The sequence below is a fragment of the Lygodium microphyllum genome, chromosome 13 (assembly GCF_053477565.2).
Source record: "Lygodium microphyllum isolate KBCC chromosome 13, Lygodium_microphyllum_v1.1.10, whole genome shotgun sequence".
Lineage (NCBI taxonomy): Eukaryota > Viridiplantae > Streptophyta > Polypodiopsida > Schizaeales > Lygodiaceae > Lygodium > Lygodium microphyllum.
The window spans coordinates 106,651,141-106,664,278 of NC_141147.1; the positions used below are offsets into that span (position 1 = coordinate 106,651,141).

The 13,138-nt window shown below is 38.7% G+C and overlaps 1 protein-coding gene across 1 annotated transcript; it reads left to right on the forward strand.

The window, feature by feature from the left end:
- The first annotated feature begins 553 nt into the window (after positions 1 to 553).
- On the forward strand, positions 554 to 9,572 carry LOC148027011 (uncharacterized). The gene is made up of 6 exons (XM_087691561.1): positions 554 to 1,008; positions 2,458 to 2,588; positions 2,789 to 5,848; positions 6,352 to 6,603; positions 8,675 to 8,806; positions 8,964 to 9,572. The coding sequence occupies exons 2-6, from the start codon at positions 2,571 to 2,573 to the stop codon at positions 9,243 to 9,245; spliced, it is 3,744 nt and encodes a 1,247-aa protein (XP_087547687.1). The 5' UTR covers positions 554 to 1,008; positions 2,458 to 2,570; the 3' UTR covers positions 9,246 to 9,572.
- The last annotated feature ends 3,566 nt before the right edge of the window (positions 9,573 to 13,138 follow it).

Consider the following 13,138-nt stretch of genomic DNA (forward strand, 5'->3'; position numbering starts at 1 on the left):
CAATTAACTATTGTTATGCCAGGGTCATGTCAACTCATACCCCTTTCTCAAGATTTTTGCCTTCTAGTTTGAATCCGCCCACAATCTTCCTCTTGATTAGTCTTCTCCAGTGCTCTATCACCACATGGACAGTGCAAGCGCAAGAACGTCCTGTTAATACATGTAGTATAGGCATGTGTGACTCATGCTTTTGCATGAAGAAAGTCAAACATAAAAATTGTGACGCCAAACTTAGCCATGGCCCCCATACCTCGAGTAGTCCTTTTGATTGCCAAATTGGCAAGCGCTGCCAAAGCATGGGGGTGACGTCCAAGTCAGCAGTCCAGCTAGGCGAGGGAAAAGGAAATGCGTGGGCCATATTCGGGCCAATGAGAGGGAGACACGTGTGGCATCTGGTGTGTCCTCTTTTTCCACGGTTACATTGGGGAAACGCCGAACCAGAAAATCGTCATTTTCTTGTATCCCGTGCATTTCTTTTTCCCCCAGCAAGAAAAGTTGAAAACACACGATCGCAGTATTGCTTTTGTACCGCTGGTTGTGGGTAGCAGCCAAACATTAATAATTACTACTGGACTAGACTTCACTAGAGACGCAGACAAAGAAGAAGAAGAAGAAGCGAAGACAAGAAAGAAAGAAGCCACTCTTTGCCATCGCCGGGGCTCGTCGTCCCGCCTCCTCTTTAACCCTCTCTCTCTCTCTCTCTCTCTCTCTCTCTCTCTCTCTCTCTACACGCCCCCGATCGTCCTGCAGGTCCCCTGGCTGCACCATTGCTTCTCTCTCTCTCTCTCTCTCTCTCTCAAGCATCTGATCACCATCGCTCTTGCCATAGTCATCCCGATCGCCGTAGCTATTTGCCATAGTGATCGCCATAGCTATTTGCCATAGTTATTCACTTGCTGTGTTCTTGCATCTCTTCCTAGGAGGAGGAGAAGACAACGACGAGGAGGAGTAATAGTAATAATAAGGAAGTGAAGAAGAAACATCAAACGGGGCTGTTACAAACATCAGGTATGGCTGCCATTGCTTTGCTCCTTTTTGATCCTGCGTGCGTTTGCACAACACGCTTGCTTGCATGTGTGCGTGCGTGAGTGTGTACCATCAGAGATGTTTACGGCGAATTGTGGATGCATCATATCGCAGCTTGGAACATATTACTGCTCACAAAACATGCTTTTGTGCGTGTTGTGCATGCGTGCACGTGCGAACATGTTTGTGCATGCACACGCTGTGTGCATATCATCAGATGTTCACTACAAGTCATCGATCCATTGTAACAAATCATGGAACATATCATGATCCTGAAACAGTTCCATGCCTTTAATCTGAGCTTTTTAGGCTCCACCGATCAGCCAATCCAAGCTTTACTCATGTTACCTATCAGTCAATCACACAGACAGCAAACGGATGCTATGGTTTTGGATTCCTTCTCTGGGTTTTACCCTGTAAGAAGCTTTCGGTTCTTGAAGTAAAGACATACAGATCTGTATAGCATTATCTACAGCTGGTTACTGCTATGCCTGTTTAGTACATATATAGTTTCATTTTTTAGGCTTTCAGCCTATGCACTGTGTCTCTGTCTAGTATTACGCCTGATCTTGAATTTGTTTGTCAAGAAAACCCTTGTTTTGGTTCTTAAGGCAGGGGCACAGATCTATGTAAATTCTAGAAGGAAGACAACTTGTGTCCAGAGGTCTATTTTTTCTATATTACCGCCTGTCCAGCTTTTATCTTACAGCCCATCATACCCTAGCAGTGAAATCACTAACATTATATGTAACCTGTATTTAAGAATAGTAGTGGGTTTTAGCTTAGGATCTCAATGCTACATCAAGCAAATTTTGTGACTGCTGTAACCTTTTGATACTTTTATTGAATGAGGTTACACCCACATGGTGTAAGATCCAATGTTGCCAAGCATGCTTAGCCCACAGTGTGTATACGAGATGGATAGTAATTTGTACCCTTGAAAGAAGGGAGAAAGAATGGAGATAGGGCTGAGATGGGGCTGAAATTTGATGAGAATCCTAATATTGAGAGTTAAACAGACGAGCCGAGGAGAATTACTGTTGCAGATTACAGTCATCTGTTCTATTGTAAGATCCTGATTTAGCACATTATTATTATTTTAGTCTTCTTAATAATACCTTTTTCTGTTTTAAGTATGCACACTTGGGTTCTGAGTCCTGGTCTACCTTAGAGGCTTTGGTTATTGTCAATGCACTTCATCTACAGCATGCGCAGTTCATTCTTCTGCCACAGAGTGTAGAGGATGCTGAATCAAAACAAAGAATTCGTTTCAATTGCCTTGATTTGAGGAGTGTTATTTTTCACATGCTCTCAGGCTACCGGTATATCTGTCAAGTCAAGCGAGTTGGCAGCTTCTTTTTGTAGTTGCTTGAGGTGAATTTCCATTTAGAGAGCCAAGAGAGTTGATGCCTTGCAGTTTGCATTTTGCAGGGAAGAGTATTGTTGTTTTCTTGGTTTCCAAACTGTGTGTGTTGGATCCTCAGCACAGCTTTTAAGAAACTGTGACAGCTGAAGGGGAAGGGGTGTTATCAAGAATTTGCAGCATGGAAACAGGAAATGAGGTAAGTGTTGTAAATGAATTCGCTAGTAAAAGAAGATACACTTCTCTAAGATAAGTTGCCCCCCCTCATTGTTTTGTAAACAAAAGAAATTTCTATTAATAACACATGGGGATAAAACCCCATGGTAAATACAAAGTACAAAATCTTGCCAAGCTAAAAAGCTACTGGTTCCCAAAGATGTTTTGTGGACGTGAATGCAGGCAGCTGATATGACCCTGAGAGATGCTGACAAAGAACCGGATAGCCACAGTATCGATGGTCCAGATCATGCAGCAATTGAGAGTATTCTAGGAGAACAGGTACACGATCGAGAATTTGTGCCTTCCCCTGATGAAGAGGCTTTAATCCCAAAAACTGAGCTGCTGAAAGCACAAGAAAACATTGATATTCTAAAGAAGAAACTGGCACAAGCTGAAGAAGCAGCATCACTGAAAAACATGGAATCTGATGAAAGGATCTCTTCTCTTCTCAAGGAACTGGAAACTTTGAAAAGTGAACTTGGGGCTTCTAAAGTGGATCAATCAAGATTCAAGGCCCTAGAAAGTGAGGCAGCTCATCTTGCAGCAGAACTCAATGCTTCTAAACTTGGCTCATCCAATGCAGAGGAAATTTTGAACTCAACAAAGGAACACAAGGAACAGCTAGCCAAGCAGGTTGAAGAGTTGTTGGACAAGTTATCTTGTTTGGAAGGCCAACTTACAGCTGCAGACACAAAAAGTAGAGAATTGGAGAGAAGTCTTCAGTTACAAGTTGAGGCCCATCAGACAGAATTAAGTTCAAGTAAGTCAAGTGAAGAAAGTCTCAGAAATGCTCTTCACGAACTGCAGGCAGATATGGAATCCTGTAAAAAGAGAGTTCTAGACATGGAAGCTGCTCTTAATGATGCTGTTGGAAAGGCAGAAGAACACCAGCGAGAAGCCAAGGATCAGGAATCACGTGCTACAGAGTATATGGATCAGTCTACGAAGTTCAAAATTGCTGCGGAAACTGCAGAAGAGCGATTCAATGAAGCAGATAACAAAATCAAAACCTTGCTGCAAGAGATTGATGAAATGAAAGAACAGGTATCTGCAGGAGCCAAAACACAGAGCATGCTTGAAGAAGCACAGCTGCAGATTGCCAAGATTGAAACTGAACATTTCCAAACAAAGGATAGATTGGCTCAACTTGACCAAGAGTATAGAGATGAAAAAGAAAGAGCCCTGGAGCTTGAGGCAAAGTTGAAATCTGCAACAGATGATTTGACACACTGTGAAGAGAGTCTCCAAGTAGCCAAAGATACTGCTGATAAAATGAATGCACAGGTGTTAGATCTTGAAAGTGTGCTGGTGTCGACTCAAGAGAAGCTAAAATCAAATGAGGAAACCATTGAGATTTTACAGTTAGAAGTGAATGCATTAAAATCAAGGGAACAAACTACTGTAGAAGCTCTGAAAGAAGCTGAAGACAAATCTAAAAACCTAGAGATTGAGTTTCAAGAGAAGCTGAGTGCTTGTGATGACAAATGCCGAGCTTATGAGAAATCTCTCTCTCAATTGGAAGAACGGTGCTGTCAGTTGGAAAAATCTTTAACCTCTTCTGAACTGGAGGCAGAAACAGCCAGGAAAAGGATGGCTGAAGTAGAGATGGACTTGAATGCTCTTTCACAGGAGAAAATTAAAGTTGAAGAAAATTCCTCAGGCATTGAGACAAAGCTGAAAATTGCAGAACAAACAGTAGACAAACATTTGAGCTCTCTTGCATTGGCTGAAGAAGAAGCAGACAAAGCCAAAGAACAGGTTTCTGAGTTGCAAGATAAACTTAAAGAAGCTGAAGAAAAGCTTCGTTTGAATGGACAAGCGATAGAAGCTTTGGATTCACAAATCAATGATTTGAGATCCAGAGAAGCAACATCTGCTGGACTGCTTAAGGAAACTGAAGAAAGCTCAAAACAGCTGCATATGGAGTTACAAGAGAAGCTTAAGGCATCTGAGGAGCAGTACCAGGCAGTTCTAAAATCAGTGGCTCAACTAGAAGAAAAATATGCGCAGCTGCAAGGATCATTTGAGAATGCTAAATGTGAGGCTGAGGCTGCTGGGAAAAAGGTGGAGGAGCTGCAGCTTGAGTTGGAGAGTTTACATCGGAGCAAGCTGGATGTAGAAGAAAAGCTGAAGATTAGTGAAGAGAGGATGGCTTTTCATGAAAATAAAGTGAATGAAGCAACAAGCAGGGGTGTTGAGCTTGAGAACATAATGCTCCAGCATAAAACAAAAGCAGATGATGCAGTAAATAAGGTTGCAGAGCTGGAGATGGCTCTTTTGGATGCACAAAACAAGGGCTGTGACTTGGAAATGAAGTTGAAGTCAGCTGAAGACAATATTGTACAATTTACAAATGCAGGAGATGAATCATCAAAGCATGTTGCTAAACTTGAGGGCCTGATTAATGACTTGAAGTCTCAGCTCGAAGAATCAACCAGGAAAATCAATGAGCTAGAAACAGTCTGCACCTGCTCAAAGGAAAAAGAACGAGAGCTCACTGAAAGCATACGCTCTGCAGAACAGCTCTTGTCAGAAAAGGAACATGATGCAAGTGTCTTAGCTAGCAGAATAACTGAGCTTGCTTCATCTCTTGCAGCTGTGGAGGCAGATCTGAAGGCTTCAGAAAACAGAGTTGAGGAATCAGAAGCTCGCATTAAAGAGGCCAAACAACAGCAGCAATCCCTTCTTGATAAGGTGAAAGAAGCTGAAAATCAGCTATTGCAGAAAGAGCTTCTTCTAGGAGAAGCTCAAAACAAATCAAAGGAAATAGAAGGATCACTTGACGTCCTTCACAAGGAGGCTGAAGATGCAAAAAGTACAATCACATCCAAAGAAGCTGCGCTTGTACAGTTACAGGAAAAGCTTGCACAAATGGAAGCAAATATGTCAAAGACCGCAGCAGACCTCGCAGAAGCTGTGCATAGATCTGATGAACTGCAACCTGTGGTTGATAAATTGAAAGATGCAGAAAAGACTGTGTCCACCCTTACAGAGAAGTTATTTGCAGCGGAGGAGAAACTAAGCAAAATAGATGCGAATTTACAGGCAGTAGTTCAAAATGAGTGTCACCTAAAAGAGGAACTTGCGTCTACTCTAAACACAAAGAGTAAACTACAGGAGGAGCTTTGTCAATGTGAGAAAGAAAAGCAAGCCATTCTTGCTCAACTTGAAACTACACAGCAAAGTTTCTCTGAGCTGAATGAAAAGCTTAAAGAAGAGACTCAACAGCTTCAGCAACAGGTTAATGTCCATACCACTTTGCTTCTACTTGGACTGCATATATACACAAGTGGGAAATTGAGGGATTGCACTAAGCTATTACCATTGGATTGTTTTTTGATTCTTTACCATCCTCCCTCTGTCCGTCCGTCCATCTGTGTCTGTGTTGTAATGTTTATTGTTTTATTAGAAAGAATCAGGTGTACATAAGGCATTCTGGCCAACATGCTAAGTGTACCTGAAACTCAGGAGGAAGACTCTGGAAAATATCAGAATGAGGCTACTCCTTGCCCGATTTTGTTATAACCTTCCTATGCTAACTTCTGTGTTTTCTTGTGCATGTTTTTTTGGCATGTGTTCTGCACCCCATTAGGTTGTAACAAAATACCACCATGCTACCACTGATGGTTGAGAGTTGGCAAGAGATAGAGCATAAGTGGAGAAAATGCATAGAACTGGTCTCACAATTTCTTAGCAAGTACATTTTTCAGAAAATTATTAATCTGACCTTGTCCTCTGATCAGATAGCAACACTTCTCCAAGAGAATAGAGAATTGGGAGAAACTGTTGCTAGTGGACAGCAAAAGCTGCTTGAAACTTCTGCAACTGCCGAAGCATCAACTAAACTAGCTCATGAGAGCTCATTGAGGGAGGCGAAGTTGGATACTGAAGTTGAAGATCTAAAGCTCCAATTGAAGAAAGCGCTTGATCAATGCCGTCACATAGAGGAACTTGAAAACAAACTCAAGGATTCAGTTAGTCAAGAAGAACATCAGGTTATCTTCATTAGTAGTTTTGTAAGCTGGCTTCTGCAAGTTCTCTGGTTTTGATTCATGTTTTTCAAAATGATTAGATGTTTTGGTCTTGAAAATTGGACACAGCACCAAAGCAACATAAAACCTGCATTCAAAAGTTAAGTGATGGTGGTTGATGCACTTTTGTTGTCAAGTAAAGATCACTTCTAAGGAGAAATATTATTCACATGTGTATTGTAAGGGTACACTAGGTTTAGCAGAAGAAACACAATGAATGTATGAACACGACTAATGCCCAATGTGACTCAGACAAGAATGCAATGAAGGAGAAGACAATGAAGGATGAGTTAATACTGTAATTATGAAGGAATGAAAGGAAGAGATACAATGAAGTGTGCCAAAGGAGCAGAGGCTGTCCAACAGCTACTGTCTCTCATGGGAGTGGGCTCAGGGAGAGTGTCATCCTTTGAGAATGGACTCCAAGTGCAGCAAAGCACTGTTGTCAATGATAAAGGATGTCCAGGAGCTGAAGAAAGGGCTGATAACAGCAAAACACAGCAGCGCAGTATTGAGTGAAGGCTGTGCAGGTGGTGCAAACAGCAGCAGTACTCGAAACAGCTGGATGGCAGGGTGATCTATCAAATACAGCAGCTGGGCAGCTAGGCAACAGGCTGGAGTAGACTTTGGAACAGCTGAATATGAAAATGCAGCACCAGGTGGGCCCCTGGCAGTACAATGACAGATCTAGGTGAAGGCAACAGCAGGCAGCCTCAAAACACAGTCTCCAACAGGGTGGAGACCAGGCAGCACCACCAGCTGACAGGATGGCAGCAGCCAGGAAGTGAGTGGCAACTGGCAGGTGAGGCTGGCAGCTCCAAATAGCTGGGCGGCAGCCTGCCTCTGAGGAAGGAGAAGGCGACGATGATAATGGTAATGATGAAGAAGGAGAGTGATGAAGGGCAGTTGGCAAAAGAGGTGGAATGAAGGATCAAGGGATGAAAGTGGCAATGCAACTGAGACCCTTTTATAGAACATTCTGAGCCAGTTGACCTACTGAAAAGTCTTGTCTGTTGTCTAAAATGAATATTTCCTTTTTGGGGCTGATTTAAGAGCCAGAAAATTGCCAGAAAACCGTGACAATTTAAGTGGCAATTTTAGGTAGCCTACATCCTAGGCAATATACACAATAGGTGGACTTTCACTTCATGGTATTTAGACGTACAAGGCATTCCTTCTTTCATGTTCTGAACCAAATATTTGGTGGTTCGTATAGTGAGTTGGTCATCACAGACATGTTATGCTTCTTAGACACATTGATTTAAGGGACACGTATGATTTGGTCTCTTCACAAAAGCAGACTGTAGAATGAACTTTACTGGGTGAGGTCCTCAAAGCAAATGAATTTAGGATCCCATTTCTTGACAACCCGTGCCCCAAGACATGGCATGGATGTGATACTATGGTACACAAAATGTGCTACAGGCACGATTATCTTGGTTCTTAGACATAGGGTTTGGTCTCTTTGGCTTGAGAGTCAAAGCCCACTTTAGAGTACACTTCTTTAGGCTTAGGTGAAGCACAAGTGGAAGTGAACTGTAGATCTCATGGATAAGAGGTATACTCTGTAAGCAATGTTAGATGCTAGAAATCAAAGTGTCTTTTAGTCGGGCTAATTTAATCTTTGTCAACCCTGGATCTTGAAGCTTTCTGCTCAGCTGAAAATCAAAGAGAGGGGAGGAGTGATGTGCTCAAAAGTTCTTTGTGAACTTGCTTTCTTCTTGTGAGCATATTGTTGCCAAATGGAGAGTTATGTGGATAGTCTCTACTTTTTCCTAGGCTTTCCCAAGCATTTGAGTCAATTTGATGCATAAAAGTTTCAATCTGTGGAATTCCATTCCCCCCTTCAACGCCTGTTAACATTGAACTCCTAAGAACCATTTTTCTGACCTACATTCACAAGTGTGTTATTTAAGCTCCTTGGACAAGTTACAACAATCTGCTTTCTCAAAGTTTGATTCATTGTGTGTTTATCACTGGTGCCAGATAATGATACTGTCTTCCATTATTTTAACAGTTATTTTATGCCTTTCAGGCAAAGATTAATGCACTACTTGAAAGTTCAAGGTCATTAGATGGCAAAGGAGGTGAAGGAAATGAAACAAAACTGGAGATTAAGAAGGCTCAAAAACCTTATGTGGATCAAGGGACAGTTGTCAAGGAACCTGTAAGACTGTCTTTTCCTTTTGCTTCCTGTGTAAATAAACTCAAATGCAAAAGATGAACTCATGAGTCATGCATATCATCAAATGAGATTTTCATATTCATGGAAGGGCTTGAATCAGAGTTTTGTTAATGGTTGTCTACATCTCGATTGAATGCAGATCATGCAGATGGAGAAGGTGGACACTTTCAATGAAGATCATCCCAATCCCACAAAATCTAGGGATATTGATCTGGACTTAATCAAGCCAGCAGATACAGTGCGACAGCGAAAAAAGAAGGGTGTCACGTGGGATGTTAAAGATGAAGCAGAACAAGAAATGAAAATACATGGAAAGCCTTCTCAGTTTTCTACTTCCAGGTCAAGTATTATTGTACAGCTAGGCATATCAGTTGTATCACTGATGGTTGGCTTTTGGCTTGCTCGAAACATGCACTTGTAGTGGTTTGGTGAGGTTCTTGGTAGGTTTTGAAGGTATTTTTGGTTAGCTCTCCTTAACAAGAAGAGAGCTGCTGTGGGTAGTTGCATAACACTTTCAGCTAGAGCTATCTTAGCTATTTCACATGGCGGAGATATTGTTTTTTGCCTATTTTTGTTGTTGTGAGGGAAGGCTGTAATCTATAGAGGTGAGAGTGAGGATCTTTGTAATGAGAGGGGACCAGTTCACAGCTGAATTAGCCATAATGCTGGAAGTTGGGAGCTTGTTTTTTTGAAGGCTCTAGGGGTAACCTTAATGTGATAGATCTGTTCTGTGGATGATGTACTAAAATGTTGTATTCTAGTCTTTATTTTTGGTTGCCATTATTAGTTCTGAACTGTTGATGTTCTGGGATATCCTTGTAAGAGTTAGGTTCATGTTTCCCTCTCTTTCACTACCAGATTAGTTAAATTTACCGGTACAAATGGCCAGATATAGACCTGGCCATTACCATATAGTGCTTATCTGTATGAATACAATTATTTGAATTAATCATTGGGCCATTCCATTCATCTCCCCCGGATTAGCCAAGTGCGTGTTAGAAGCCTCATCATTTGAGAGGTTGAAGGTTTGTATACTGATTTTGTAAGCATCCAATAATGACCATCTATTTAAGATTTGCTCATACAAGGATGAAATTTCAATGGTGGTTACCAATACAAATCCTTGTTGATTTAAATGGCAAGAGCCATTTATACAGGTTGATTAAGTTTGTAAAATAATACTGCTGCTAACTAGTTTACAGTCTCTCTCTCTCTCTCTCTCTCTCTCTCTCTCTCTCTCTCTCATGTGCAAGAAGCAAGCTTTTGGAGTGAGGTTTTTTTGGTTCTTCCTTATTTTTATTTCACATAGTTCACTTATTCCACCTTTTGTTGCAACCACTCCTTTACAACCACTCCACTTACACTACTAACACCATGTCCTCCTCCACTAGCACCACCACCACTGCAGCCACCCTCACCCTCACCACCACTACTATCTCCTACTCCTCAATATTACCAATGCCAACACCACAACCACCTATCTCATTCTCTCCTCCCAACTTTCTCAATCTCCAATTCTCCATTCTCCCTCCTCTCTCCACCCTCTTTCCTTTTCCAATTCTTTTGCCTCTCTCTCTCTCTCTCTCTCTCTCACTCAAATTATTCTCTTCCCTCACATCTCTATTAGCCTTGTCCCTCGAATTCCTTTGTCACATGCACATTTCATAAATGACTCTTATAGTTGTCCATCGGATAGCCATACATCTTATTATAAGAATATTCTAAAAGTTATCTTTATGTATTTGATTTAAAACCCATTGAGTGATTCACCTCATTAAATATCATATTGAGTGCTCATTTTAGATGTATGTTACAAAGTAATAGTTGTGTACAATTTGGTACTAGGAAATCCTATGGTTGCTTTTTATGGAGGGACATGTTATATTATTCACATATAAGTAAAAAAAATAGAAACACACACACACACACACTCTCTCTCTCTCTCTCAATCGTAGGCTTTCCTTATGTACTTATAGCGAGTATTTATACAATATAGGGAGATATTTTATATTGTAGGAATGTTTTGTAAGCCCATGTGTCTCTCTTTTTGATTTAAATCCATTTAAGGGGTGTGCCTCATCAATGTCACATTTCGTGTTCATTTTTTATATATATTGTTACAAAGAAATAGTTTCTTATAGCTTAGCATTGGTATTTTTAAAGTTGGTAATATATAACTTAATACTAAAGTTCTATGTTAGTATACGGTAATCTAATATTAGTTATATTAATATATTAGTTTTTATTAGTTTAATTGCATTATAATGTTGAAATAGTGATCTCAAATATATTCAAAGCTATATTAATATTAATATTATTAGTAATTTTTATTTTAATATTATAATTATATTTTAATACATATATTAATGTTAATTTGTTAATGTATACATGGACATGTTATATAGAGGGACATGCTATATTGCTCATATAGAAGTAAAATTAAAAAAAACATGTGCACGTGCACACACACAATCTCTCTCTCTCATAAGCTATTCCTATGTATTTATAGCAAGTATTTAATTATATAATATAGGGATATATTTTATATTGTAGAAATGTTTCATGAGACCATGTGTCCCTCTCTTTTTGATTCAAAACCATTAAGTGGTTTGCCTCATCAATATCACATTTTGTGCTTATTTTTTTATATATATCGTTACAAAAGTAGCAATTGTTTATAGCTTAGTATTGGCATTTTTAATGTTGGTAATATATAACTTAATACTAAAATTCTATGTTGACATATATGTAAATATGTTAATATTAATATATGTTAATCTAACATTAGATATTGTAATATATCAATTTTTGCTAGTTTAATTGCATTATAATATTAATATATTAATCTCACATATAGTCAAAGCTACATTAATATTAATATTATTAATTATAAATATTAATATTATTAATGATTTTTCTTTTAATTTCATAATTATATTTTACTATATATGTTAATTTATTAATACTAATATATCTTAATCCAGTATCAACTACATTAATATAGATATTAGTTCATTCTCTCCTCCCAACTTTCTCAATCTCCAATTTTCCATTCTTCTCTCTCTTTCTCTCTCTCTCTCTCTCTCTCTCTCTCTCTCTCTCTCTCTCTCTCTCTCAACCTTTTGTGTATGTGTGTGCGTGCCGGCATGGACATTCCATAACTAACTCTTATAGTTGCCCATTGAATAGTCACACATCTTATATTATAAGAATATTCTAAAAGACTACTTATCTTTATGTACTTGATTTAAAGCCCATAAAGTGATTCACCTCATTAAATGACACCTTGAGTGCTCACTTTAGATGTATGTTGTTACAAAGTAATAGTTATCTACAATTTGGTACTAGGATATCCTAAGGTTGCTTTTTATAGAGGGACATGTTATATTGCTCACATATAAGTAAAATGAAAAAAAACATATGTGCATGTATGCACACACACACACACACACACACACACACACACACACTCTCTCTCTCTCTCTCTCTCTCTCTCTCTCTCTCTCTCTCTCTCAACTGTAGGCTTTTCTTATGTACTTATAGTTAATATTTATATAATATAGGGAGATATTTTATATTGTAGAAATGTTTTGTAAGACCATGTGTTCTCTTTTTGATTCAAAACCATTAAGTGGTTTGCCTCATCAATGTCACATTCTGTGCTCATTTTTTATATATATTGTTATAAAGTAATAGTTGTTTATAGCTTAGCATTAGCATTTTTAAAGTTGGTAATATATAACTTAATATCACAATTCTACGTCAATATATATGTAAATATATTAATATTAATATATGGTAATCTAATATTAGCTACATTAATATATTAATTTTTAATAGTTTAATTATATTATAATGTTAATATACTAATCTCAGATATATTCAAAGCTATATTAATATTAATATTATTAGTTATAAATATTAATATTATTAGTAATTTTTATTTTAATCACACACACACACACACATATATATGCTTAATACTAATATGTCCTAATTTAATATCAAATACATTAATATAGATATTAGTTCATTCTCTCCTTCCAACTTTCTCAATCTCCAATTCTCCATTCTTTCTCTTCACACACACACACACACACACACACACACACACACACACACACACACACACAACCTTTTGTATATGCGTGTGTGCGCACGCACCCACGTGCACATTCCATAAATGACTCTTATAGTTGCCCATTGAATAGTCATACATCTTATATTATAAGAATATTCTAAAAAACTACTTATCTCTATGTATTTGATTTAAAACCCATAAAGTGATTCACCTCATTAAATGACACATTGAGT